Source organism: Rattus norvegicus, chromosome 1 (genome assembly GCF_036323735.1).
Source record: "Rattus norvegicus strain BN/NHsdMcwi chromosome 1, GRCr8, whole genome shotgun sequence".
Taxonomy (NCBI): domain Eukaryota; kingdom Metazoa; phylum Chordata; class Mammalia; order Rodentia; family Muridae; genus Rattus; species Rattus norvegicus.
This window is the reverse complement of record NC_086019.1, coordinates 161253569-161278725: the sequence shown is the minus strand read 5'-3', so window position 1 is coordinate 161278725 and position 25157 is coordinate 161253569. Positions and strand designations below refer to the sequence as shown.

At 44.9% G+C, this 25157-nt stretch overlaps 2 protein-coding genes across 5 annotated transcripts in view; one reads left to right on the top strand and one right to left on the bottom strand.

Moving 5' to 3' along the window:
• Aamdc (adipogenesis associated, Mth938 domain containing) overlaps positions 1-5521 on the top strand; it is a 30049-nt gene extending 24528 nt beyond the window's left edge. For 2 of the 3 annotated variants that reach the window (XM_017589374.3, XM_006229768.4), the window contains one exon: positions 5122-5510. In XM_017589374.3, coding sequence (XP_017444863.1) covers positions 5122-5262 — 141 coding nt within the window. In that variant the 3' untranslated portion in view covers positions 5263-5510. Of the gene's footprint in view, positions 1-5121 lie in introns of all 3 variants that reach the window. The other variant, NM_001108493.1, reaches the window with a different exon arrangement.
• Positions 5522-13683: 8162 nt separating this feature from the next.
• Positions 13684-25157, bottom strand: part of Ints4 (integrator complex subunit 4) — a 63759-nt gene continuing 52285 nt past the window's right edge. For both annotated transcript variants that reach the window (NM_001191629.1, XM_063262797.1), the window contains 6 exons: positions 24775-24905; positions 24397-24456; positions 22098-22257; positions 21733-21876; positions 17404-17524; positions 13684-14054 (listed from right to left, as the gene is read on the bottom strand). In NM_001191629.1, the coding sequence (NP_001178558.1) occupies positions 13876-14054; positions 17404-17524; positions 21733-21876; positions 22098-22257; positions 24397-24456; positions 24775-24905 (795 nt within the window). In that variant the 3' untranslated portion in view covers positions 13684-13875. The remainder of the gene's footprint in view (positions 14055-17403; positions 17525-21732; positions 21877-22097; positions 22258-24396; positions 24457-24774; positions 24906-25157) is intronic.

The following is a 25157-nucleotide window of genomic DNA, read 5'->3' as shown; positions in this document are numbered from 1 at the left end:
ATTAAATGGAGCTGAATCCTGTGTTCAAGGAGGTAAAGAGATTAAAGGAGTTGAGGTCTCAGGGCAAGATCCCACCCAGCTAAGCTTACTGTGTGTGGTTGTGTTGAAGTAAAAATTAGAAAGGAAGGAGAAACCCTTGGTCCTGCCAAGGTTGGACCCCCAGTGTAGGAGAATGAGGGGGGTGGGGGACCAGTGGGGAGGGAAACACCTTTATGGAAGAAGGGGAGGGGGAATGGAATAGGGGGCTTATGTCTAGGAAACTGGGAAAGGGAATAACATTTGAAATGTAAATTTAAAAAATTCAATAAAAAAGTTGTCATATAATTTCAAAAAAAAATTAGAAAGGACGTTTTCTATCAGTTCTATACCAAAGTAAAGATATGACTTTAGCTTGGTTACCAAATGAGAATATGGCTGTACAAATCAATCTAGTTAATTCCTCCCTGTTAAATTATGACCATCTCTAAATTCCTTTTAAAAACAACCTTAGAATAACCACCTTCAGTCCCCCAAAGTCCAGGGAATCAGGGCGACAACTCTTCAATAACTTCTTCAAGCTGTGTGTGGGCATTGAGATATCCTTGGGGGCAGAGGGTAGAGAAAATGGAAGAATGTTGTAGCCTGATGTGTCTGTCTTGGCTGGACCCAGCTGAAAGACCTTGAGATCAGGAATCCAAGCAGGTACATTCTGCAATACATAATTCTCAAGACAAAGGTTTTAGCATCATCAAGATAACTTTTTGTTTGATTCTCTTTAATTTAGTTTTTCAGGTGGTCTCCCTCTATCAAATCTGATCCACATAACTCTGGAAGGTGTCCAGCCTAATCACCCTTTTTAAAAACACAAAGACAAAACCTTTCTCCCAAATACCATGTTCTTTATTTAGTCTGTAACCAGAAAAGCTTGTATCTTGCACTCTCCCAGAGGAACAATATAACAAGACTCAAAATCACACCCATTATGAAATTTGAAACAATTTTCTAAAAAAAGAAGAATGCTAAACAATAGTGTATGATCCTGTTTAGGCTTTTCTAATCTGTCATATCAGGAAATTAACCCAAAATTCCCATGGAACCCACATTAAGAGAACCTGAGCTTCTTGTTGTGGTAAATATCAAAATAACCACAACCCTCACTAGCTAGCATCATTGAGCCATGTGGCCTTTAGCAGGGTAATTCATAAAACAAATTAAACACCTTCTATCAATTCCAATACCAATAAGAACTAAGCAACTTATCAAACCAGAACCTTAGCCCAAAATACATCAACCTGTCAAACCCGGAGCCTCAGATTTTTATTTATTAATAACTTCCATAACATATGTCTATATTTCTCTGCCTGGCGTACAGACTTCTATTTTTAATAACTTTATTAACTTGTAGATATCACCACTCTCTACTTGGAGTCAATGACTAATTTTCCCTATCTTAGTTCCAAACTGTGGGTGAAGATACCCATGTGATTCTGATAAACTCTGTACTCTCTCCTTCTAACTATAAAAACAAATTTAATCACATTTCCATTAATACCTGTCAGTAAGAAGCAGGCAACTTGTCAAACCAGGATTTTAACCCAAAATTCCCATGGAGACCACGTAAGAAAGAATATGAGAATCCCGTAAGATTTAGTAGAGCATTAGTTCTTTCTACTATCTTTAAAGCAATTAAACCAAACCTAAATTAAATTATTTTCCAAACAACTTTTGTTAAAGAAGCAAACAGCTTCTAATCTCTAACTCCCTGAGCTGCCACTTCTTATCACAGCAGAAGGCCTACAGCCTGTAAGCCTAGGTTTAAGGTTCCCATGCTTGAGACATCACATGATTCAACATGGCGCTGACCCCCTCTTACTTAGAAAATAAAACTCTTGGGGGCTGGAGAGATGGCTCAGTGGTTAAGAGCACTGATTGCTCTTCCAGAGGTCCTGAGTTCAATTCCACAACCATCTGTAATGCTCTTTTCTGGTGTGTCTGAAGACAGTGACAGTGTACTCATATACATGAAATAAATAAATCTTTAAAAAGAAAAGAAAACTTTCTCTCTAAGTCTTAGGCTGATACTCTTAACTTTCTAGTGAGTTCTTGCCCAACATGTTGGTTTGCCACCTGTTGCAGTAAAAATTTAAAGAGATTGTTGCTCTCGGTTTCCGAGAGCCTGATCCGCTCACTCCAGCTGCTACTCTACCACAAGGTCCCCAGGCAGCCCTCTCTGTGAGGTCCCCTAGGCGGTAGATACCGCTCCTGGCACACACACACACACACACACACACACACACACACACAAACACACACACACACACACACACATACACACACACACACATCTTGTTCTGCCGGCCCTTGCACATTCTCACTCCACGCAGGCAACAGAACCAGATCCGAGTGCTCTAACTGCCTCTCAGCCATTTCTTTCACACACTGTCTTCTTTAGCCCAGTAAAATCAAAGTTCCAGAAACTTGTAATTTAGCAATTAGATTTACATGTTAAATTTTCAATCTATAATTCATCCACACAATAAATAAACTTTTAAACTGCCCACCTAGACAAGACAGCATCGATCCAATCCACCTGGATCTGGATCATCCTGCTCTGTTGTCTTCATCTTGATTTTCCAGCTCCTCTTCCTCCTCCCTCCTTCCTAGACTTTTCCCTGCCTACCTTTCCCTCTCATCCAATGATAGGCTACGCCTTATCCTGGACCCGCCTTGCTGCATAATGACATCATCCTACATGGTTGCAGTTAAACAAGGAATTGTTTGGACTTTTAATCTGGAATGAACTACAAGGCAGAAATGGAGGGCACACCTTGTGATCCAGATCTTGCGGTTGAAAGACATGGGCTTTTGATCCAGATCTTGAGGAACAGTGGCCATAGAAAGCTTAGACCCAGGCAAGGTGGTGCACACCTTTCATCCCAGGAGACAAAGTCAAGCAGATCTCTGAGTTCAAGATTAATCTACAGAACAAGTTCTAGGTCGGTCAAGCTTAGACAGTGAAAGAATTGGAAAACAGAAAGCTGGCAATAGAATATGGAGAAGAGCATGTTCCAGCCCTACCAAGCAACAGAACTCAGCAGCTTCAGCCATGTGGCACTGGCTTTAGAGTCATGAAAAGAAGTGATTCCTTTGACAATTGATGCTGGTTAGTTAGCTGGAACTAAGAAATTAGCAGTAATTATGGAAAGACCAGTGCCTGTGAGTTCAAGGCTCTTTCCCACTTTCTCTTCTATTTGATTCAGAGTATCTGGTTTTATGTTGAGGTCCTTGATCCACTTGGACTTGAGCTTTATACAAACTGATAAATATGGATCTATTTTCATTTTTCCACATACAGACTGCCAGTCAGACTAGCACCATTTATTGAAGATGCTTTCTTTTTTCTATTGTATGTTTTTGGCTTCTTTGTTGAAGAGCAAGTGTCTATAAAAGTGGGCTTATACTTGTATAAGTATGTAGGTCTTCGAGTCTCTTCTATTGAGAAACCTGTCTGTCTCTGTACTGATACCATGCAGTTTTTATCACTATTGCTCTGTAGTCAGGGATGGTGATTCCCCAAGAAGTTCTTTTATTGTTAAGAACTGTTTTCACTATCCTGAGTTTTTTTTTTTTTCAATATGAAATTGAGAGTTTTCTTTCCATGTCTATGAAGAACTGTGTTGAAATCTTGATGAAGATTGCATTGAACCTGTAGATTGCTTTTGGTTGGATGGCCATTTTTACTATGTTAATCCTACCACAGGGAGAAATTTCCTAAACAGCACCCCTATGGCTCAGGCTCTAAGATCAACAATTGATAAATGAGATCTCATGAAACTGAAAAGCTTCTGTGAGGCAAAAGACACTGTCAATAGGACAAACTGGCAACCAACAGATTGGGGAAAAAATCTTCACCAACCCAACCTCCAATAGACAAAATATATAAAGAACTCAAGAAACTAACCTCCAAAAACAAATAACCTAATTAAAAAAGGGGGGTACAGAGCTAAACAATGAATTCTCAGTGAGGAATCTCTAATGGCTGAGCAGCACCTAAAGAAATGTTCAACATCCTTAGTCATCAGGGAAATGCAAATCAACCCTGCTACTTTACCTTGTACCAATCAAAATGGCTAAGATCAAAAACAATGGCTAAGTTATAGAAAATATTTAAAATAGTCATAAATTTAGCTACAGATATGTTGTTGGTTGCTTGTTTTGAGACACGGTCACACTTTGTAGCCTCAGCTCTTCTGGAACTCATTCATTGTGTTTACTGCTGACCTCGTAAGCAGAGAACATCTGGCCTGCATGTATGTCTGTGTACCAGTTACATTCCATGCCCCCAGCAAAGCACCATACACAGAAAACAATAAAATCTTTAAAAATTATTTAAAAATGAAAAGAAAGCAAACTAGATAAGTTCAGATAACAAATATTCTAAACAAAATGATGCCTTGGGAGAGGTTGCGTATGATTGGTCTCGAAAGGCTGCCCTGAGAAGATATTTGAGTTGCAGAGTAAATGCGTATCAGTGACATCCACATTCAAATTCTGTGATACAAATATTGCAAACTGGAGGGTTGGACACTTTTAAAAGCTGATGGAAGGTCTTTTGGTTTGGCACATGGGAAACTTTGACTTTAGACTTAAGTTGGAATGACCAAACTTTTGGTTAAACTACTACTGATTAAAAATTTGCACAGCATGGGATATGCACCAAGTTAGACATTTTCTATACCTTAACTCAGTTCTCATAATGCCTTGTGGACCTGTTATGATTAGATCTGATTTATAATCACAGGAACAAGTCCTAAGTTTGGCTCCTTACTCAGAACTACAGTGCTAGAAAGGCTTTAACCAGGGCAGACCCACAAATACTGCTCTTCCCCTGGTGGTACTGGGAGTGAACACAGGGCCTCGTGCATGCTCATACACTCTGAGCCACTGTAGTGCAACCCCAGCTCCTCAGAGACTCCTCTGAAACTCACTGGGGCTCCTGCCTAATTTTGGAATGGTGACACATCAGATGACTGAGAAGTGACAGGTGTTCTGTCTAATTCTGTAAAGTGCATTTGCCTTGTACTGGGAAAAGAATTCTGGGCTCCTTTCCCCTTCTCATTCATCTCTCTTCCTTCTTTCCAGGTGCCTCCATCGACTGTGGAGTACCTCGAGAAACAAGGCATTGATGTGCGAGTCCTCCAGACAGAGCAGGCAGTGAAGGAGTACAATGCCTTGGCTGCCCGGGGGATAAGGGTAGGAGGTGTCTTCCATTCCACCTGCTGATGGAGCCTACAGAGGAGAATAAACCTCTGGGCAGCAATGCCTTACCATCTCCACATCAGCCTCCTCTGTGTACTTTGGACACATGTTCATGTTCTTGGAACAGATTGATGGGAGGCTAAGGCAAAGTTCTTGCCCTCCAGGTTGCTTAAATCAGAAGAGAGATTTGCTGATTTTAGTATTGTACTATGTGTTCGGTTCAAAGTATGAGAAAGTTCATACAAAAATAAAGGTTGAAGCTTAGAAGCCAACGAGAAAGGTTGAGAGCATTAAAGATCTCACCATAGTTGATGCTTTGGAACATTAATCCAAACTATTTTTGGTGGCAGGAGATAGGAGGGTTTAAGACCACATCTCCCTGGAACTTGCTATGTAGAACAGGCTAGTCTCAAACTCAGAGATCTGCCTGCCTCCGCCACCTGAGAGCTGGGGTCAAAGGTGTGCACCACCTTGCCCAACCCAGCTATTTTTTAAAGCACTTTATACACTAGACACTGATATGAGCTCCAGAGAAATAGCAAAATGACTTGTTTTCATGATGCTAGTAAAGAAATATAGGCTGTACTGAACTCAGATATGAAAAAGAATGGTAAGATGAGTGAAGGAGGCTTCAGATATGTGGTCAAGGAGGATCTTGTGCAGTTGGCATGGACAAGCATTGAGTGAAGTCCAGGAGCACTTACAGCAGCTAGGCTGACTGTCCTCATAACTGGCTGTGGGCCGTAGCCCAACAGGTCTCAGACCCCTAAATATAAAATGTTGAGGCTGGACTAGAAGTCTGTTTTAGGGTTTCTATTGCTTTGATGAGATACCATAATCAAAGCTACTTGGGGAAAGAGTTTGTTTCAGGTTACAGCTTAGGGCCCATCATCCAGGGAGGTCAGGGCAGGAGTCCAAGGCAGGAGCTGATGCAGAGGCTATGGAGGAGAGCTGCTTACTAGTTTACTCACCATGGCTTGCTCAGCCTGCTTTTACGGCATCCAGGACCAGTGCCCAGGGATGGCCCCAGCCACAGCCCTGCTACACCAATCATCAGTCAAGAAAATGGCCTATAGACTTGCTAATGGGTCAATACTATGGAGAGATTTTCTCCATTAAAGTAACTTCTTCCTTCTGGGCATGGTGGGTGTATGCCTTTAATCCCAGAACTTGGGAGGCAGAGGTAGGCAGATCTTCATGAGTTTGAGGCCAGCCTGGGCTACACAGAGAAACCCTGCTTCAAAATGCCTTTTAAAAGTTCCTACAGGGGGCTGGGGATTTAGCTCAGTGGTAGAGCGCTTACCTAGGAAGCGCAAGGCCCTGGGTTCGGTCCCCAGCTCCGAAAAAAAGAACAAAAAAAAAAAAAAAAGTTCCTACAGGCTCAGATAGTTTCCCCCTATTATTTAGTATAACAGGGTAGCCTCTGTGAAACTTCAGCCTGTTTTGAGAGAACTTTAAACTATCATCATCCTTGTTTTTATTATTTTTATTTTTAAAAATTCTATATGTATGGATGTTTGTCTGCATGTATGCTTGTGTAACATATGTGTGAGAGGCCAGATGAAGATGTAGGACCCTGTGGAACTGGACTTACAGATGCTGTGAGTCACCGCCTAAGTGCTGGAATTGAACTCAGGTCTGGAAGAGTAGTTAGTGCCCTTAACCTCCAAGCAATCTTTGTTCCCCTTATTTTTCCCTTTCGTGGCACGTAGCTGTAACCCCAGCATTCCAGAGGCAGAGGTGGAGGCGGAGGCGGAGGCGGAGGCGGAGGCGGAGGCGGAGGCGGAGGCGGAGGCGGAGGCGGAGGCGGAGGCGGAGGCAGAGGCAGAGGCAAAAGGTTGGAGCTTGAGGCCAAGTTGGGCTACTTGGTGACTTCCAGGCCATCTGGGCTACAGAGAAAGAGTCAGTTTGAAAATGACAGCATGAGGAGTCTGGGGGCGGGGGTGCAGGAGAGGGTTGTGAATGCAGGCTTTGTTGTCAAACAGCCTTGGTTTTGAGAACCATTCTCTGCTGGTCATGGGGAGGGCCTTTATTTATTTAATCTCCCGAGCTCCATTGTTCTCGACTGGCAGTACCTGCGCCACTGTAGGTATGACATGAGACAACTTGCGGTAACTCCCTGCTCATTGCCTGGCATGTGGTGAGGACTCAATAAACCGAAAACATCCTGCCATCATCGTTCCATTTGTAGAGCGACTGTAAACCAACAGGTTTTGTTTTATGGCCATCACACCTCCTCTATAGTTCACGGATGTACTGCATGTGGGAACCCAGATGCAGTCCCACCTACTCAGCAATCATCCCCCACGCTCACTTCCTGAAGACAAAGCTACTCCATTTCTAGGACCAGCTGTGGCTGGGTCTTAGGGGTCTGCAGAGGTGCAGCTTACTGTTCTTAACCTTAATGGCATGAGGAAAGGCAGGCGGGACAATCACAATTGTAGTCCAGCACCGAGGAGGTGAGGCAGGGGAATCACTACTAATTCCCAGCCAGCCTGGTCTACACAGCAGGTTACAGGTCACCAAGGGTTATATAGTAAGATCCTAGTTCCAAGATCTGGTGCCTGTGCAAAGAAAAGATGGACTGAGCGCCATCAGGATGGGAAGAAAACTAGGAGGGACCCCACCAAGGAGATGACACTTCAGCTGAGTCTCTGGAGATGGCTCAGCAGGTAAGAGCACTGGCCTCTTCCAGAGGCCCAGAGTTGAGTTCCAGCACCTGCCTCACAGCAGTCTATAAATCCAGTCCCAGGGAATCTGACACCCTCTTCTGGCCCCTGTGACACACGCATACATGTGCAAAACACTCATACACATAGTAAATAAATGGAAAAAAAGACTTAAATGTCCACTGGCTCACCAGATTTACTTGGCAGCTGCCTGAACTAGACATTTCCTAGCTGTTGTGTTTATCACATCTATGGTTTGTGTGTGCTCAGTCCAGGGAGTGGCACTACTAGGAGGTGTGGCCTTGTTGGAGGTGTGTCACTGTGGGGGTGGGCTATAAAACCCTCACCCTAGCTGCCTGGAAGTCAGTCTTCCACTAGCAGCCTTCAGATGAAGATGTAGAACTCTCAGCTTCTCCTGTACCATGCCTGTCTGGATGCTGCCATGCTCCCACCGTGATGATGAAGGACTGAACCTCTGAACCTGTAAGCCAGCCCCAATTAAATGTGTCCTTTATGAGACTTGACTTGGTCATGATCTCGGTTCACAGCAGTAAAACCCTAACTAAGATAATAACTAAGTAAAAATCACTCTGCCTGGGCTGATGTTACAGCAACAGCCTTAAAGGCTGATTTTTTTTTTTTTTTTTTTTTTTGTTCTGAGCTACATGGGTGGCCCAGTAAGGCATATTTTTATTTATTTTTTTATTTTACAAACAAACATTTTAATACTTAAAATCATTAAGTTACAAGTGAATCAAAATGGGGGCCTATATCAGCACTTCCTAGGGGCTGTTAAGGCGAGTAGTCAACACCTTCAGTATCTACACATGCCCAGGTAACTGTGCTCTGGCTTCAAGACGCCTGGGCCCTGCCCCTTGCCTCCCATTGGTCATTGCCAGAGAAGCAGCAAGTTAAATTCAGAACAGAAGATAGAGATGGACAGGTGGTTGGAAGGAAGAGAGGCAGGAGGCTGCTGCTGGCTCTGGTACCAGTCACCTAACCCAAGGCCATGCCCACTCTGGGAGGACTGGCCATCCCTGCTCCTCTGCAGGGGCCTAGCAGGAGCACAGCAGCAGCGTGAGGAGGAGGGGAGCTGGAGGCGGGGTGACTGGGAGGCAGCGGGTGTGCAGAAGTTAGCAGACTCAGGTAAGCCAATCCTGTGTAGCTATGAGGATCTTTGGTAGTGTGATTCCTGTCCCCTGCCCCCACCCCCCGACTCTAAATTAAGGTGGCTCCAGTGGGTACTGAGTCAGGCGTGGTTGTTATTGCATTACAAGCTGCATTGTCCCTACAGAACTAAAAAGAAACGAAGGGGGAAGCAGTAAAACCTCGCTGAGAAGGATCGCCGTAACATTCATACAAAAGCTGCTAATAAAAAGTACTCGCTTCCAATCTGGTTTATGTGGCCAGCGATATGCAGGGAACCTGGAGAGAAGCTGTTCGCCTGCGCAGTTATACTTACCTCTGTGTACTAATCCTTTAAGGCCTTTGATTCAGGAAGCACAGCCTCCGCTTATTCCAGCCCGAGTGGTTCCTAGGACAAGAATCAGCCGTGTGCTACATAGCAGTGCCTCAGTTCGGTCCTGTAAACTCCAGATGCCTTTTCAGCAGCTTGGACTCGGGCCTGCTTTGATGAGTGTGTCATGGCTCTGGCCTTGCCTGGTACATGCCAGGAGCTAGGCTGCAGACACACCGCCACCAGCATTTCTCATCGGTGGAAACAACATGGAGCCAGATGTAGAAAAGGAAAAACTCATATTTTATAGAACCAGACATTTCTGAGCACAAGAAATTTAAAAGTTTGAGCCTACCTCCTCAGATAATCAAATTCCTCAGTAAGAGGTCTGTCAGGATTTGTTGAAGCTCTGTCCAACTCCACCCCACCAGCATGGTACATTCCACATCCCCTAGCCTGTCCAATTCTCACACAACTTTGAAAAAGGTTTCCTGCTACCTAAGCCAAAATCTGCCCCATAATGTGCATCCACCTTGTACAGGAAAAGGACATCTGGAGCTTTGAGAACGGTGCAAGCCTGGGCTCTGAGGAAACAGACATTCCCTCGAAGCCTGGCCCACTTGCAACGGAGAGAGGCTGAAGGGACATTTAAGACATTTTAAGTCTTACGTGTGTGCACCTGCTGTTGTAAGTATCTGTCCATGCCTGTGAAGGACGGGAGAGGTTCGAGTCCTCAATCCGAAGCTGGAGGTGTAGATCTGATGTGTATCTGTAGTCGCCACGTAGCCACTGAGCCCTCTCCAGGGATTTTTAAAGAGGGGATATCTGAAGAGTGTCCAGCACATTCTTCCATTAGGTTCTCAAAAGCTACTCATTAATGTAACTTTTAGTTCAGTTATCAGCCATGGATCTTAATGTTTTTGTCTATCAGTCAGTTTTTTGGCAGCTCAGGGCCAGGTGCCTTTAACCTTCATTTTCCATGGTAGGCATCTTTTCTGTGTCTTGTACTGTTTTGACATCTTTGAGCTATGAAAAAGAAAAACCCTTGAAAATCCACTCCCTCCACTCTTCTGCTGCCAGCTCAACAGCCTTTTTATTATTATTAGTAGTAGTAGTAGTATTTTATTTATATGAGTACACTGTAGCTGTCTTCAGACATATCAGAAGAGGGCATCAGATTCCATTACAGATGGCTGTGAGCCACCATGTGGTTGCTGGGAATTGAACTCAGGACCTCTGGAAGAGCAGTCAGTGCTCTTAAGTGCTGAGCCATCTCTCCAGCCCCACTTACAGCCTATTTAAGCCAGAATACCAGGCAGGCAAGGCTTAAAAGTCCTAGGTATGCCAGTTATATAAGGGCAGGTTATGTGAGTTCTCTAAATTTGTAAAGGGTTTTAAAGAATTAGATTACATTTATTTAAGTGGGTGGAGGAGCAGGAGCACACATGACGTGGAACATGGACGTCAGAATACGACTTCTAGGAGGTGGTTCTCTCCTTGGCCATTTGAGTCCCAAAGATGGAACTCAAGATCGGACTCGGTAGAAAGTGTTTTTGCTCTCTGAGTCACATTACTGGCTCAGTTTTTCTAAATTTTAATTGTTTTGCTTTTCGAGACAGGGTTTCTCTGTGTGTAGCCCTAGCTGTACAGGAACTAGCTCTGTTGACCAGGCTGGCCTTGAACTTACAAATATCCACTTCCCAAGTGGCGGGACTAAAAGCATGCACCGTCAAAGACGGTCTCTTACTATTATTTTTCTAAGTTCTCTAACTTACAAGTACAATCAAGATCGACTATAGATGCAGATACTATAAAATACCACCTGATTCATTTCATCCGTAATCCTTGACATGTGTTTGTTTGGGTTACTATTGCTGAAATGAAACACAGTATCAAAAGCCCGGTGCGGGTAAGGGGTACGGTTTATTTGGATTATATATATCCCAAGTCACAGTCCATTGAGGGAGTTAAGGGCAGGAACTCAAATTGAGTGGGAACCCGGAAGCAGGAGCCACTGCAGAGGCCATAGAGGAATGCCGCTTACTGGTTTGCTCCTCATGGCTTGCTGAGCTGTTCTCTTATAGATCCCAGGATCACCAACCCCTCCCTCAATCACTAATTAAGAAAATACCCTAGTTTTTCTTACAGCCCCATCTTCTCAACTGAGGTGCCCTCCTCTCAGATTTGTGCCAAGTTAACATAAAACTAGCCAGCACAATGTATACTTATTCCTACTTTACAAGACATCTGAGAGCCAGACATTTGAAGGTCTTAAGTCATTATTTTTTTTTTATTTTATTGGATTTTTTTTGTTTACATTTCAAATACTTAAGTCAGGTGGCAGAATACCTGAAGAGGCGATTTATGAAATTTGTTTGGTTCATGAGTCCTGCCTGGTGTCTATTACGGATTTTCACACTGTTTTGTGTGTGGATGGAGGTGCAAGTGTGTGCACGTATGTGGAGGCCAGCGGTGACTTCAGGTGTCCTCAACTGCTCTCTACCTTAACCCCCATGGAGACTCACATTGTCACTCCAGTCCCATGGGATCAGAGGGCACCAGGCACGCAAGTAGAACAACCATACAAATTAAATGTATTTTAAGTGTATTTATTTATCATTGTATATAAGAGTGTATGGTTTGAATATGCCTACATGTTTGCCAATGTGTGTACAGAGCAGACAAAACCCTTCTGGAGTTGGCTCTCTCTCTCACTGTTTTGAGGCAAGGTCTCGTTTCTCCTGTGCTGCATGTTGCACGGTAGCTTGCCCGTGAGCTTCTGGGTGAGTCTGTCCCTGCTTCCCTCTCTCTGGGCGAACCCATTGCAGGGCGCCCTGCCCTTCACAAAGAAAAGAGAACCTGTCCCTTCCTCCTATCTTGAAGGAGGAAGGCTGGGACTCGGAGCACATGGACCACCTAATCCAGGACTGCCCTTCAAACTGAGCGGGCAGGCTCTTGGGCACTTAAATATACCGAATCCTCCTGTCCTGCACTGCAGTGGGTTCTTCCTCTTACTGTGTAGCCCTCATTGTCCTAGAACTCAGTATGTACACCAGGCTGTCCCAACCAAGTGTTGGGATTAAAGGTTTACCACCCCACCCCCACCCACCTTGCTCCTGAGACAGTCTTCTCATTGAATCTAGAGGCATCAGTTCGACTATGGTGGCTGGCCAGTGAGCTTCAGGATCTTCCTGCTTCCTCCAATGCCATTCTACAGTTACATTTGACACCAAGTCCAGCTTTATGTGGGTGCTAGGAATTCAAACTCAGGTCCTCATGCACAGCTCTTCCTAGCCACCCTGCTACCGCCACACACACAAAACCACCTTGCTGGGTTTGGGGGATTTTTTGTTGCTGTTGTTGTTTTGTTGTTGTTGTTGTTGTTTAGAGTCTCAATAGATAGCTCTGGCTGTCCTAGAACTCACTATGTAGACCCGCAGAGATCCACCAGCCTCTGCCTCCTAAGTGCTAAGATTAGAGGTGTGCATCACCATGGCTAGCCCCGAAATGTTGTTCTTGCTAAGTAACCCATTCCTATCATAATGAAATTAACGCAGGCTCTCACAATTGTACCAAGCCTTGTGAGGCCTACCTTCCATCAATGTTTCGATGTGCATGTGGGAGACACTCAAGCCAGAACCCACATACTTCCCCTCTAGTGGAACAGCCTGAGCCTTTGAAACCACTACAGGCTTGAGTATTAACTACAGCCTCCAAGCTGTGGCATAATTTCTAAGCTGTATGTGGATGCTGTTCACATGAAATGACAAGGTAGGGTACACATTACAGGTCCCGCTATCCTGCTAACCTCTCTGTAGCACAGCCTTCCGTCTCACTTGGACCTCTTACACAGCTCCAGTACAGCGGAGATGCTGCCAGACAGGACTTCCTTTGTTCTACTGGGAACCATCTTCCATAACACTTCTTTTCCAAAATATGGTTCTTATGCCTTTATTAAAGGCAACGAGATTCTGAGAATAATGGCAGGCAAAGAGCAAGCATTTATTTCACAATGAAATGACTCATTGTCCTGCTATCCCATCACTTCTCGGGCCATCCATTGTCTGAGATTAGGTCTCTCAGGAAGGCAACAGGTGGCCAGGTCCTTCAGAATCTCTTGGTAATAAATATGCAGCTGCTAAAGTGTTTTTGGAGTTGACTCTGGTAAACAAACTTGTTACTTCAAGAAACAAGACTATGGCTTGAATAACCAGGACTTTGGAAATGCCTGGAAAATCAGACCATATGTTTTACATCTCAGGATTAAGCATGTGTTATTACTGCTACAGGTTATTTTTAAGGACAAGAAACTAGAAGAGCTAGGTGTTTTCTCAACTTTATTATGGGGATAGAGGAAATAAACCAGCAGATTTCTGGTTTTAATGCAGAAATGATTGGTCCTGTGTATGGTATGCAAGGGTTACATGTTCTTCAAGCCTAAACATACACAACACTTCCAGGTGAGGCTCCCTGGTGCCTAAAAAGGGTTTCTAGTCCATGGCTGCTTGTGGGTCAACGTCTTGCAGGCTTGGGCATTATGTAGACTTTCACAGGCTTACTGAAGGGGATGGTGCCCTCGATGCTGGTTTCCACCTGTGGTGACATCTCACTACCCTCCAGCCATGGAGATTTTGGAATTCGTGCACCAGAGTTGTAGGCCAGCAACAGCCTCACTTCCACTTGGCATGGTTCTGGAGAAACAAAAACAAACCAAGAAATAGTCTATCACTAGGTAACTTTTAGGGATTCCAATGAACCTGCAAATAAAGTCCCATCAAGGATGGGCTACATAGCCAGGTAATGTTACACACAGTTTTAATCCTAGCACTAGGGAGGCAGAGGCAGACAATTTCTGTAAGTTCGAGGCCAGCCTGGTCTACACAGTGAGCTCTAGGACAGCCAGAGCTGCATAGTGAGATGCTGTCTCAAAATATAAAAGATGGACTTTTCCTATGTCTGCATCCTTCCTTGGCCCTCAAACACAAAACACTTTTATAGCCTGAACCCTGTGAGGCTGACCTGCATCTGCAGATGCTTCTCTGCACTGCCTCCTGACTATGTGTTTCCTGCAGCTCCGAGCTATAGCTAGTGAGACCACCTGAGAGGAACTTGAGGGGCTGTAAGCCTAGAAGATAGGGAGTTCAATGTTAAGACTCTAGGCTGTGTGCATCTTGGAACTGACTTATTTAGTGGAGAGGAAAGCTTCAAGTTAGAAAACAGTTCTGGGGTTGGAGAGATGGCTCAGTGGTTAAGAGCACCGATTCCTCTCCCAGAGGTCCTGAGTTCAAATCCCAGCAACCACATGGTGGCTCACAACCATCTGTAAATGGGATCTGATACCCTCTTCTTGCATGTCTCACGACAGCTACAGTGTACTCATAATAAACAAACAAACAGACAGACAGACAAGTCTATCTTTAAAAGAACATTCTGGGGGTTGGGGATTTAGCTCAGCGGTAGAGCACTTGCCTAGCAAGCGCAAGGCCCTGGGTTCGGTCCCCAGCTCCGGAAAAAAAAAAAAAACTGGCAAAATTTAGTCACACTGGAAAGGAACATGCTTCATAGACCTCAACTATCAGAATCCTTTTGCTTCGTTCATTAGGTTGCACTACAGATTTTGTGTTTGTCTGTGGCAGGCTTAATGAGAATAAACAAACACCCTTATGAGTTCTTGGATGCTGCAGCTGAGTTGCAGTGGACATGCTCTAAGTGAGTCTAAACGTACTGAGGAGAGAGTGCAGGAAGGCTCTGGATAGAATACCCACTCTGTGCCGAGCACAAAACCCTAGGAATTCTTTTCCTGCCACACCATGAAAAAAGACTGTCACGATCTTGACAAAAGTCCAGGAGCTCAGACAGTTCTAAGTGGCTGCCCAAATCCACCCTTAAGAAACTGAGTTCTGTTCACAGTCTTTTCTGGTAATCATGTGGCTTCCACAGAAAGGAGAGGGGAAGATTTCAGAAGGACCAACAGCAAGTGCAAGGCAGAGAACAAAACGAGCTTGGGTATGCTCCCTACTTTGGTGTAAGAGCTAAAAGAAAAGTGTCTGGCTAAAAACCGCAAAGAACAAGAATGAGCTGAATGGTTCACATGAAACAGGACAAAGGCTCCAGGACTCCTATTCTATTTCTGGTCTCTCAGGGTCAGAGCAAAGATTAGATTGCTATCCTCCAAGAAGCTAAGGCCAGAGTACCTGGGCCAACTGAGTCCAGCATGAGGACCAAGCGAGCCTCATATCGTTAACCATGTAGCATACACACCCACAACCAGGCCTGATGCAGCCATGCATGTAGTAATGACACAAGTGCTGCTCTAATACCAGAACGGTCTCCCACTCAGGCTGGACCCTGGACAAGACCAGCATTAGCTTTTTCCTTACACTCCTAGTCCACCCCAGACAGCACATCACAAGTGCCTGTGGCAGTCACAGTACTTTCAAGGAGCCAAACCCTGGGCAAGTGAGAGGAGGCCATATAGTACTGACCTACAAAGTTTCCATATAGTGCTGACCTATAAAGTCTCTGCCCCACCCCCCATACCAGCATCTGATAACAGATGGCAATGGAAGCCAATGCCTCAGGAAGAAGGGAGAGGAGAGACAGCAAAAGTTAGACACACAAATAGTACAAACAGATACTACAAGGATACAGAACAAAGGACACTCGGAAGCAGATCCTGGGTACCCTGAAGCCAGGTCCTAGATCACAGTAAGAAGGGGCTCCCTAACCGCCTCTTCATAAAAACTTCATCATCATGCACCCAGCATGTCTGACAGAAGGAGACCTTGATGACACTGAAGTTTGCCGTGTGCGTTCTTTACTCCGTGTGTATGTATAGCATGTATAGCCACAGGTGGGAGTCAGAGGCCAGAGGTCAAGAGCAGTGTCTCCTTCAATTGCTTTTTACCTTTTTGTTTTTGTTTTTTTTTTCAGAATTAAAATAAACAAACAAAATACCCTTAAGCTGGATGTGGTGACACATGCCGTAAATCCCACCACTCGGGAGACAAAGGCAGGTGGGTCTCTGATTTCAAGGCCAGCATGAGCTACAAAGTGAATTCTAGGACAGCCAGAGAAACCTTGTTTTGAAGGAAAAAAAAATTAAAACACAAAATAAAAAGAAAGTATAAAATTCTAGAAGGTATTCCCCTACTTATTAAATCAAATTGGTGGCATTGTTACCTTTCCTAGTAAAAGTCATTTTCCTGAGTTAGCCCAGTGACTTCGAGAACACCACTGTAACCAAACGTGGCCTGTATCTTGCAATATAAAAGTCTTATGCATTTGTATCCTCCATTGTATCTTATACATGATATATAATGTGTGTGTGTGTGTGTGTGTCTGTCTGTCTGTCTGTCTGTCTGTGTATACACAGACGTTAACTATCCAGGTTTGGTTCTAAGTCTGTAAAAATAAACACCCGTATTAGCCCCATACAGTTCACAGATGAGGACAGTTACTTATTTGTTTCAGGGAAGTAAGCTGGACTGTCCATATATAAAGAGAAAATGATTTATAATGCTTCTTAAGAAACACGAAACTTTAATTTCCAGAATAATCCTCAGTAATTTATGGGTTGAGAATTATTATCTTCATTTTGGATATGAAGAGGAAGATTCGAGAGATTTCCGAGAACAAGGCTGTATCATAGGCAGTTAGTCTCCTGGTGTGCGGTAAACCTCTTTCCTTGAGTCTCCACACTATTACAGTCTCCTGAGTGTCTTCCCTCAGCTTGGTCCCTCCTTATGCAAACAGCAAATTAGTCAGTCCAAATATACTAATGTTTAAGCTTATGAATTCCTCACTTATGAGATCAAGTCAATCTGGGTATGGTGACACATGCCTTTAATCTCAGCACTGGGGAGGCAGAGGCAGGCAGAGTTAGGGGTCAGCCTAGTCTACATACAGAGTCCTGGGCCAGCTGAGGCTAAATAGTGAGTGACACATTATCTCAACCAAACAAAAGAACAAATCATAATGGGAAGGTACCGAGATCAGAGGGGACATATTCCCTGCCTGCCCAGCCCCACAGGCTCTTACCTGTCCAGGCAGTGTGGGAGAGATACACCTGCGTGAGGAGACGGTGCCGCCCTGGGCCAGGATTCCGGAAGTCTGCTGGCTTGGGGTGGATCATCTGAGCCTGGCCATCTGGATACAAGACCTACAACATGACAGGAACGGGGTGACAGAAGATAGGTAGGCTCAGAAAACTGATAACACCTACTGTGACCCAGACATGAGTAACTGGAAGATGACCGGAGCCATTATATAAAAACTGCTTCTTTTTTAAAAATTTATTTATTTATTGTATATAAGTACACTGTCTTCAGACACACCAGAAGAGGGCATCAGATCCCATTACAGATGGTTTTGAGCCACCATGTGGTTCCTGGGATTTGAACTCAGGACCTCTGAAAGAGTGGTCAGTGCTCTTAACCACTGAGCCATCTCTCCAGCCCTAAAAACTGCTTCTTCTTTTTTTTTTTTTTTTCTTTTCTTTTTTTCGGAGCTGGGGACCGAACCCAGGGCCTTGCGCTTGCTAGGCAAGCGCTCTACCACTGAGCTAAATCCCCAACCCCTAAAAACTGCTTCTTAAAGGGCAGTATCTGAGAGGCAGAGGCAGGAGATCTCTGAGTTCAAGGTCAGCATGACTTACAGAGAGAGTTCCAGGACAGCCAGAGCTACACAGAAAAACCTTCTCAAAAATCTGAACATAAAGCGGGGTGGGGGTGGCACGACACTAGCAGAAGCAGTGTCTGGTAAGTAAATGATGGGAACAGTGCATCTATTAACAGACAGCAGACAATGAGTCTAACTGGAAAACCCCTTCCCCTCCTTTGCCCTGCAGCATCTCAGGGCCCAGCACTCAGTACTCATCTAGGATCTGGTGAGAAAGCATGTTCTGTAACTAGTCTCCAACCGGATTTCAATCAGATAGGAAAGAATTTATCTGCCTATTTCTACAGAGTACTCAAAGAAGACTCTGTTCAAATCAATAGCCAGGTCTTCACCTCTCACCAATGGGACAACAACGTGAGGGCCTCCCAGCCGTCACCTCTGTGGAGTCTACTATGGGGCACAGGGAACAAGCAAAAGAGAAACAAAGCTAACAGAAGGACCAGACTGGACAAGCTCTGTGTAAACCTAGAAATCAGATTGTCCTTTCGCCTCTGAAATTCAGGTCTCTCCACATACCTTAGGCCTTCCCAAGGGCTGACAAATCTCAATCTCTCAATCAGTCTGTCTCTGTCTCTGTCTCTCTTTCTGGGGGAGGGTGTGTATGAGGGGAGGAAGTAGACCCCAGGAGGAGGTACTGGACCTGAGGACTGACCTGACTAGGCAGTGGCTTCCCAGGAATACCCCACCTACACTCCTTCTCACCCAGACTGTTACAGGAATGTGTGGCCATACCTAGATTTCTATGTTCTAGAAATTCTAATCTTGCTCACTAAGTCCAGCCTTGCTAGATGGACACTTGTATGTTGAAAGCTTAGTCCCTAAAGTAATGTTTAGAAGTAAGGGCTTAAGGAAAGTAACTGGATCATTAGGGCTTTGATTAATCAAGAGACAAAGTAAATTCATAATTTCATGTACTTTGTGGGGAGGCAGAGAAAGCAGGTCAACAAGGGCCTGCCGTGTCTCCAGTCCTTCCTCCTTCCCAGTTTGCTATACGTCCTGAGGTGTGCAGCTCCGTCTTACCATGCACTCCTCGCCACACCCTTACAGCTCACCCGAGGAGTACAGCAATGAAATCAGCCAACTGCAGGCTGAGACCTTAGAAACTACGAGCTCAATCAAGCCTTTCCTTCTCAAGTTGTTCTCCTCGCGCATTTGGTTACAACAGCAAAAACAGTAGTTACTGCTGCTTCTCTCTTACTTTGCTCCTAGGTGCTTTGGCCCCATCTGAAGCTGTAGCTTCTAGAACTTTGTCATCTTTAAGAGCTTATTTTAAAGAGGTGGAGGAGAAGTTGGGCGGTGATCATGGTGTGGGTGTCCAGGAGGAGCTGAATAGGGAGATATATCCAGGGCAGATAGAGCTGAGCTGGTGGAGTGCTTGCCTCGCCTGTGTGAGACACAGGTTCTAGACCCACCGAGCAGTCCCTGCTTGAAATGCTAGCACCTGGGAGTGAAGTGGTAAGATCAGAAGTTCAAAGAGAAAGGTGGAGGCCAGCCTGATCTATGAGACCCTGTTTTAAAAGGTAGGGTGAGGGTATATAAGGAGAGGAAGGGTAAAAAGGAAGAAAGGGACAAAGCAGCAGAACCCTTAAGCTTTCTCAGTGAAGCTGCTTTAAAAGTAGACAACATGGTTGGGCATGGTGGCAAATGTCTTTAATTCCATCACTGGGGAGGCAGAAGCAGGCAGGTGAGTTTGAAGTTGGGCCAAGCTGGTCTACATAGGGCAATCAGGGTTATAGAGAAAGCCTCTGTCTTAAACCACCAAAAAACCAAAACAAACTAAAAAATGCAAAAAAAACAGCAACAATAACAACAAAACCCAAAAACAGAAACAAAACAAAAAACCCCAAGACACCATAATTTTAACAGAGAATATAGACTCCATGAAGTCTCTGAGGCACAGTGACAGCTGCATGTTGAGCACCTCTGTTCTGGTATTCTGAGTACGGTAGCTGGACTTTGAAACTGCTACAGATGTGTCTCATGACAGGGCAGAAAGCATCCCCGCTAGATCCCATGCAGACGTGTATATGCCTGGAAGGCAGCACAGATGCCTTGAGAGTGGGTTCTTTTCGGGATACTTAGCAGATGACCTGTCAAGAATCCACCCGCAACTGTCTATGCCTAATCGCCCAGAGAACTTTTCAGAGACACAACAAAACAAGTCTGCATTAGACTACACAGTGCACTAAGTTTACCTGTGAGCTCTTAGAAAGAACTCTGAGCTTAGTCTCAGGATTCTGATTTAACTGGTATAGGATCAATGAGGACTGTTTATCAGTTTTTAAGCAACCAACAAGTACAGCCAGGGTGGATAACCTTAAAACATAAAAAAGTCCAGCAGTTACAGCTTTCTACTCCTCAGAAGTTCTCATAGGTATGATCTGTTACAAGATGTTTGATCACACTGTGAACCCTGAGATTGTGTGATTATTAAAATTACTTGTTTCTAGCTGTGGTATAGCTCAGCCTTTAGCACACACCTTTAATCCCTCTGGCTGGAATAGAGACATGCCCTTAGTACACACATTGAATCCCAAACAATGAAAGTAAAGTTAGTTTGTACAAGGAAGCACCCATGTTTGAAACTGATATATAATTTAGTGGCAGACAAAGTGATGAATCAGAGAAAGATTTGACAGACTAGGATCTGCCCAACTCTCATGAGAACAGAAAGAAAACAGAGGCAACATAAGAGAGAGCAGTGCAGAGAGAGACAGGAAGGAAGCAGATTTACCAGAAGAGTTTTACAGGGTAGGTTGGAGAGAGAACAAGCTAGACACGGGTGAAGACAGACCAAGCAAGAGAATGAGGAGCAGCCATAAGATTTGAATGGACTGCTAGAGTCTGAGGCCAAGCGGAACAGTTCAGTCAGAGGCCAAGAGAGAAATGGAGTGTGGAGAGTTTTGAGCCATTACAGCTGAGCTGAACCAGCCAGCCAGAGTTCAGAAAGAACAAGGAAAGGTGAGTTTATTCAGCAGTAAGTCTCAGAGGGTAAAAACATTCTAGGTCTAGCTAAGACTGTTTGGAGGCTAGAAGCTCCCAGACAATTACATCAGGTGAATAAAGTCGCTCTTACATCCCCTTGTCCCGGAAGCCTGCTGTGCCGTGCCCACTGCAGGCCATCATCTCCCATCTGATTACTTGTCCTGCCAGTGCTCACAGTTTCTCATCCCTACCTCCTCCTCCTATTCCGTTTTGCTCTGATATATCCTTTCAGGCTGCACCACATGCCGGCACCTCTACAGAGCCTGCCTCTCTTGGACCTTGCACTGCGTGCCGACTGTGTGCCGAAGCAATGACCTTCACTCACAGCTGCCCCACAGCTCCAGCCCTTAGCATGCACACTGAAGAAAGCACACATGCATGAAGGGAGGGAAGGAAAGAGGGGTGGCTGGAAGTGCGGGGCTCACCAAATTTCTCCTGTGATTATAGCTTATTTATCTAACTTTGGAAAAAAGGCATCCTAATAACCATTCTCTCCATCTATGAGTTTGTCTACCACCTGATGAAGCAATGGAACTTATAACACTTTGATGAATTCAATGTGTGTGTGTGTGTGTGTGTGTGTAAAAGGATTAGATCTAAAGTCTATACTATACAAACACAGAGGGACCTGTCACTAGTAAAGACTTACTGGTACTTAGGGAATTATATAAATTATATACAATGTCAGTGTAAAACCCCACACACCTGGACCTTGACACTGTTCTGGGGGTCTTGCACATGTTCCAGGGTTGCATCCACATCCAAGGCTACCACCAACCCAGATGTAAACCGCAAAGGGTTGTCTGACTCTCCTGCTGGCTCAATAATGGTGGCCGAGGCTTTGTGGATCTGCAAGCAACAAGAAAACATGCTGATTCTTAGGCCAGGGAGAGAGCTCAGTGGGAAAGGCTCCCTGCTACCAAGGCTGATAACCAGTTTGATCCCTAGGGACCAGGGAACCTCACATGTGCGGTACCCCCCCCCCCATTAATACATGCAATTATAAACACTCAGAGGAAAGACCCTAGCTCATCTGCTCCCCTTTTGCAGAGGGGCCGCAGGACTCTGACCTGCTCTGGAAGCGGAAGATGAAGGAAGGTGCTTTGCCGCAGCATTGTCTGCAGAATCTTGATCACTTCTCCAGGCTTAGAAGCCATGAGTCGGGGCATGAGATCAAGCAGTTTGTCCACAAAGCTATCTTGAAGATGGGGCAAATCCGCAATGAAGCACCTGCAAACACAGCAACTCCCTTACCATGGGCTGAGCCCACACTCTGCCAACACCAGTGTCTCCTGTTCCAGGGCCTCCACCACCCTCTTCTGGCCTCCTTGGGGACCCAGATGGTACACACACCCACACAGAGACACATCACATAAAGTAAATGAATCTTTTAAAGTCTGGTTTGTCAACTTCGTGAAGGCAGGGGCAATGATGGCAGCTATGAACATGATGGTTAAAGTCATACGGCTGTGGTAGTCTAAACAAGAATGCTCCCCTAGGCTGTGTCTGAATACTTGGTCCCAGAATTAGGTGTGGCCTTGTTTGGAGGAGGCATTACCCTGGGGCAGGGCTCTTTCTGTGGGGCTGTCTCAAGATGTGAAGACCTCAGGTACTGCTTCAGTACCAACGAATGATGTCTGCCTGCCTGCCTGCCTGCCTGCCTGCCTGCCTGCCTGCCTGCCTGCCTGCCTGCCACTATGCTCCTTGCCATAAAAAAGAATCGTCAGCACAAAACAAGTTTGGTCTCACTACCTTCACCCCCACTACTTCCCCAACCCCTCTGCTCTTCTATTGTATCCATTTTAAACAATTTATTTCATCAATACTCTAAGGAAACTTTTTTATTTTCTTTTTGAGGGGGAGGGTGTTAGAGACAGAGTTTCTCTGTGTCCTTGGCTCCCTGGAACTTGCTCTGTAGATCAGGATGGCCTTGAATTCTGAGAGCCTCTGCCTCCCGAATGCTGGGATTAAAGATGTGGGCTACCACACGCAGAGCTGAGGAAACATTTCAACTGTACAAGAACCTGAGTTCTACCCTAAAAAGTTGGGAGCAGCAGCTCACATCTATACACTGGGTGAGTTAAGACAGGAGGATCCCTGGAGCTTACTGACAAGACGGCCTAGACAAGTCAATCACTTCCAGGTTCAGTGTGGTACTGTCTCAGGAAAAACATGGACAGTGATTGAGGAAGTCATCTGCCATCCATCTCTGGCTTCTGTATGCGCGCGCGCACCACACACACACACACACACACACACACACACACACACACACACACACACACACACACACAGTTTCACTGCTTTGCTCAAGCTGGTCTTAAAGTCATAGGCTCAAGTGAACCTTCTGCCTCAGCACCAGATCCAGCTGGGATTACAGGCGCGCTCTTTGGTGCCTGGCTCGAGACACGTTTATTTATGTATTTATTGTTACTTAAAAAGAGTTATGAATATTTTGATTATGTGTGCACATGTTTCTGTGTGTACATATATGCACATTAGTCCAAGTGCTGGCAGCATCCAGAGGAGGGCAACAAGTCCCCTGAACTGGAATTACAGGTGACTGAAACACCCAATATGGGTGCTGGGAACCGCTCAGTTTTACTAAAAGAAAAGCAACTGCTCTTAACTGCTCAATCGTCTTTCTACTCTCCATTTCTCTCTCTCTCTCTCTCTCTCTCTCTCTCTCTCTCTCTCTCTCTCTCTCTCTCTCTCTCTCTCTCTCTCAGAGTTCCACTATGTAGCAATGGCTAGCCTGGTAGTTGACAGAGATCCCCTGCCTCTGTCTCCAAAGTGCTGATATTAAAAATATGTTTCACCAACCCTGGCTTGTTATTCTTCACCTACAAAATTACAGAGTATCTGGGTATGGTAATACACACCAAGAGTCTTAGCACCCAGGAAGTACAGGCAGGAGGGTCTGTAGTTCATGGCTGGCTTTAGCAATACAGAAAGTTCAAGGCTTGCCTAGACTACTTGAGACCCTGCCTCAAAAGGGCAAAGAACAAAGCCAGGCATCCTAGGATACCTGTAATCCTACCATTCAGAAGGCTGAGGCAGGAGGATCAATAATTCAAGTCCAGTCTGGGCAACACAGCAAGATCTTTTCTCAAGAATACTGAAAACTTTTTTTTTCTGTAGCGCAGCTAAGTGCAGAATCCAAATGGTTCCTGATGTTTTTATTATTGAGGTGTACGCTTATAGACTCAGAACAGTTTATGTATCGTAAAGAGAATACCACATTAGGACACACTGATAACAGGTGGAAAATAGCTCAGCAGCACAAGCTATGTGACCTTGCTTGGTGCCAGTTATTTTTTGCATAAACAAGATTAAAAAAAAAAATCCCAAGAGATACAAAATACTCACCTCTGAAAGAAATCTACTTCCTGTAAAAATTTTTCACACATTCCAAATAAGGGGTCAACTCTGTAGGAAAAAAAGCAAAGTGTAAAAAACTTATGACTCTGAACTACGGAGTGAGGACAAAAAGTCGCAGAGACCTGAGCTTCTGTGCAAGGAGAGTGACCGTGGTACACCGTAAAACTGAGCTCTTAGACAACAGCCGGAAGCAAAGGCAGTGCTGTCTCTGAGGCTCTACCCTGCCCCAAGCACGGACAAGCAGATGCATCTCTTAGGTGACCTCCCTAAATCTTGCTCCTCGATAGCCTTAGAGAGCTGTGAGCGTGTCTGTCCGTATCCTCAGGACACAGCTGGCACATACCCGCCCAGCTCAGGACGTCTTACCCTCGGGTAGTCCGTGCAGTTACCAGAAGCTGCAGAGCTCTGGCCTGAAGCCTCATGTGGTGTATGATCACAACCTGCTTATTTTCCACACCACTATACATAAACTCCATTTTGTAGGTTTCTTCCATGATCTATAAGGAAAAGACAATTAACAATCAGTAAAATATCCTGCCAGGAAAGGGCTTTCTATCCTTAACTAAGGAGCTATGGACAGCTGATGGCTTCTGAGCAAAGATCAGTTTTCTTTAAGAGTATGACTGACTCCTAGTGGGCTAACCACACTCCAGTGGGTGGGCTTACAGCCATGTAGGCAGCACGAACGAGACTCAACAGATCATTTTTAAAACACATACATACCCCAGCTCCGAAAAAAAGAAAAACGA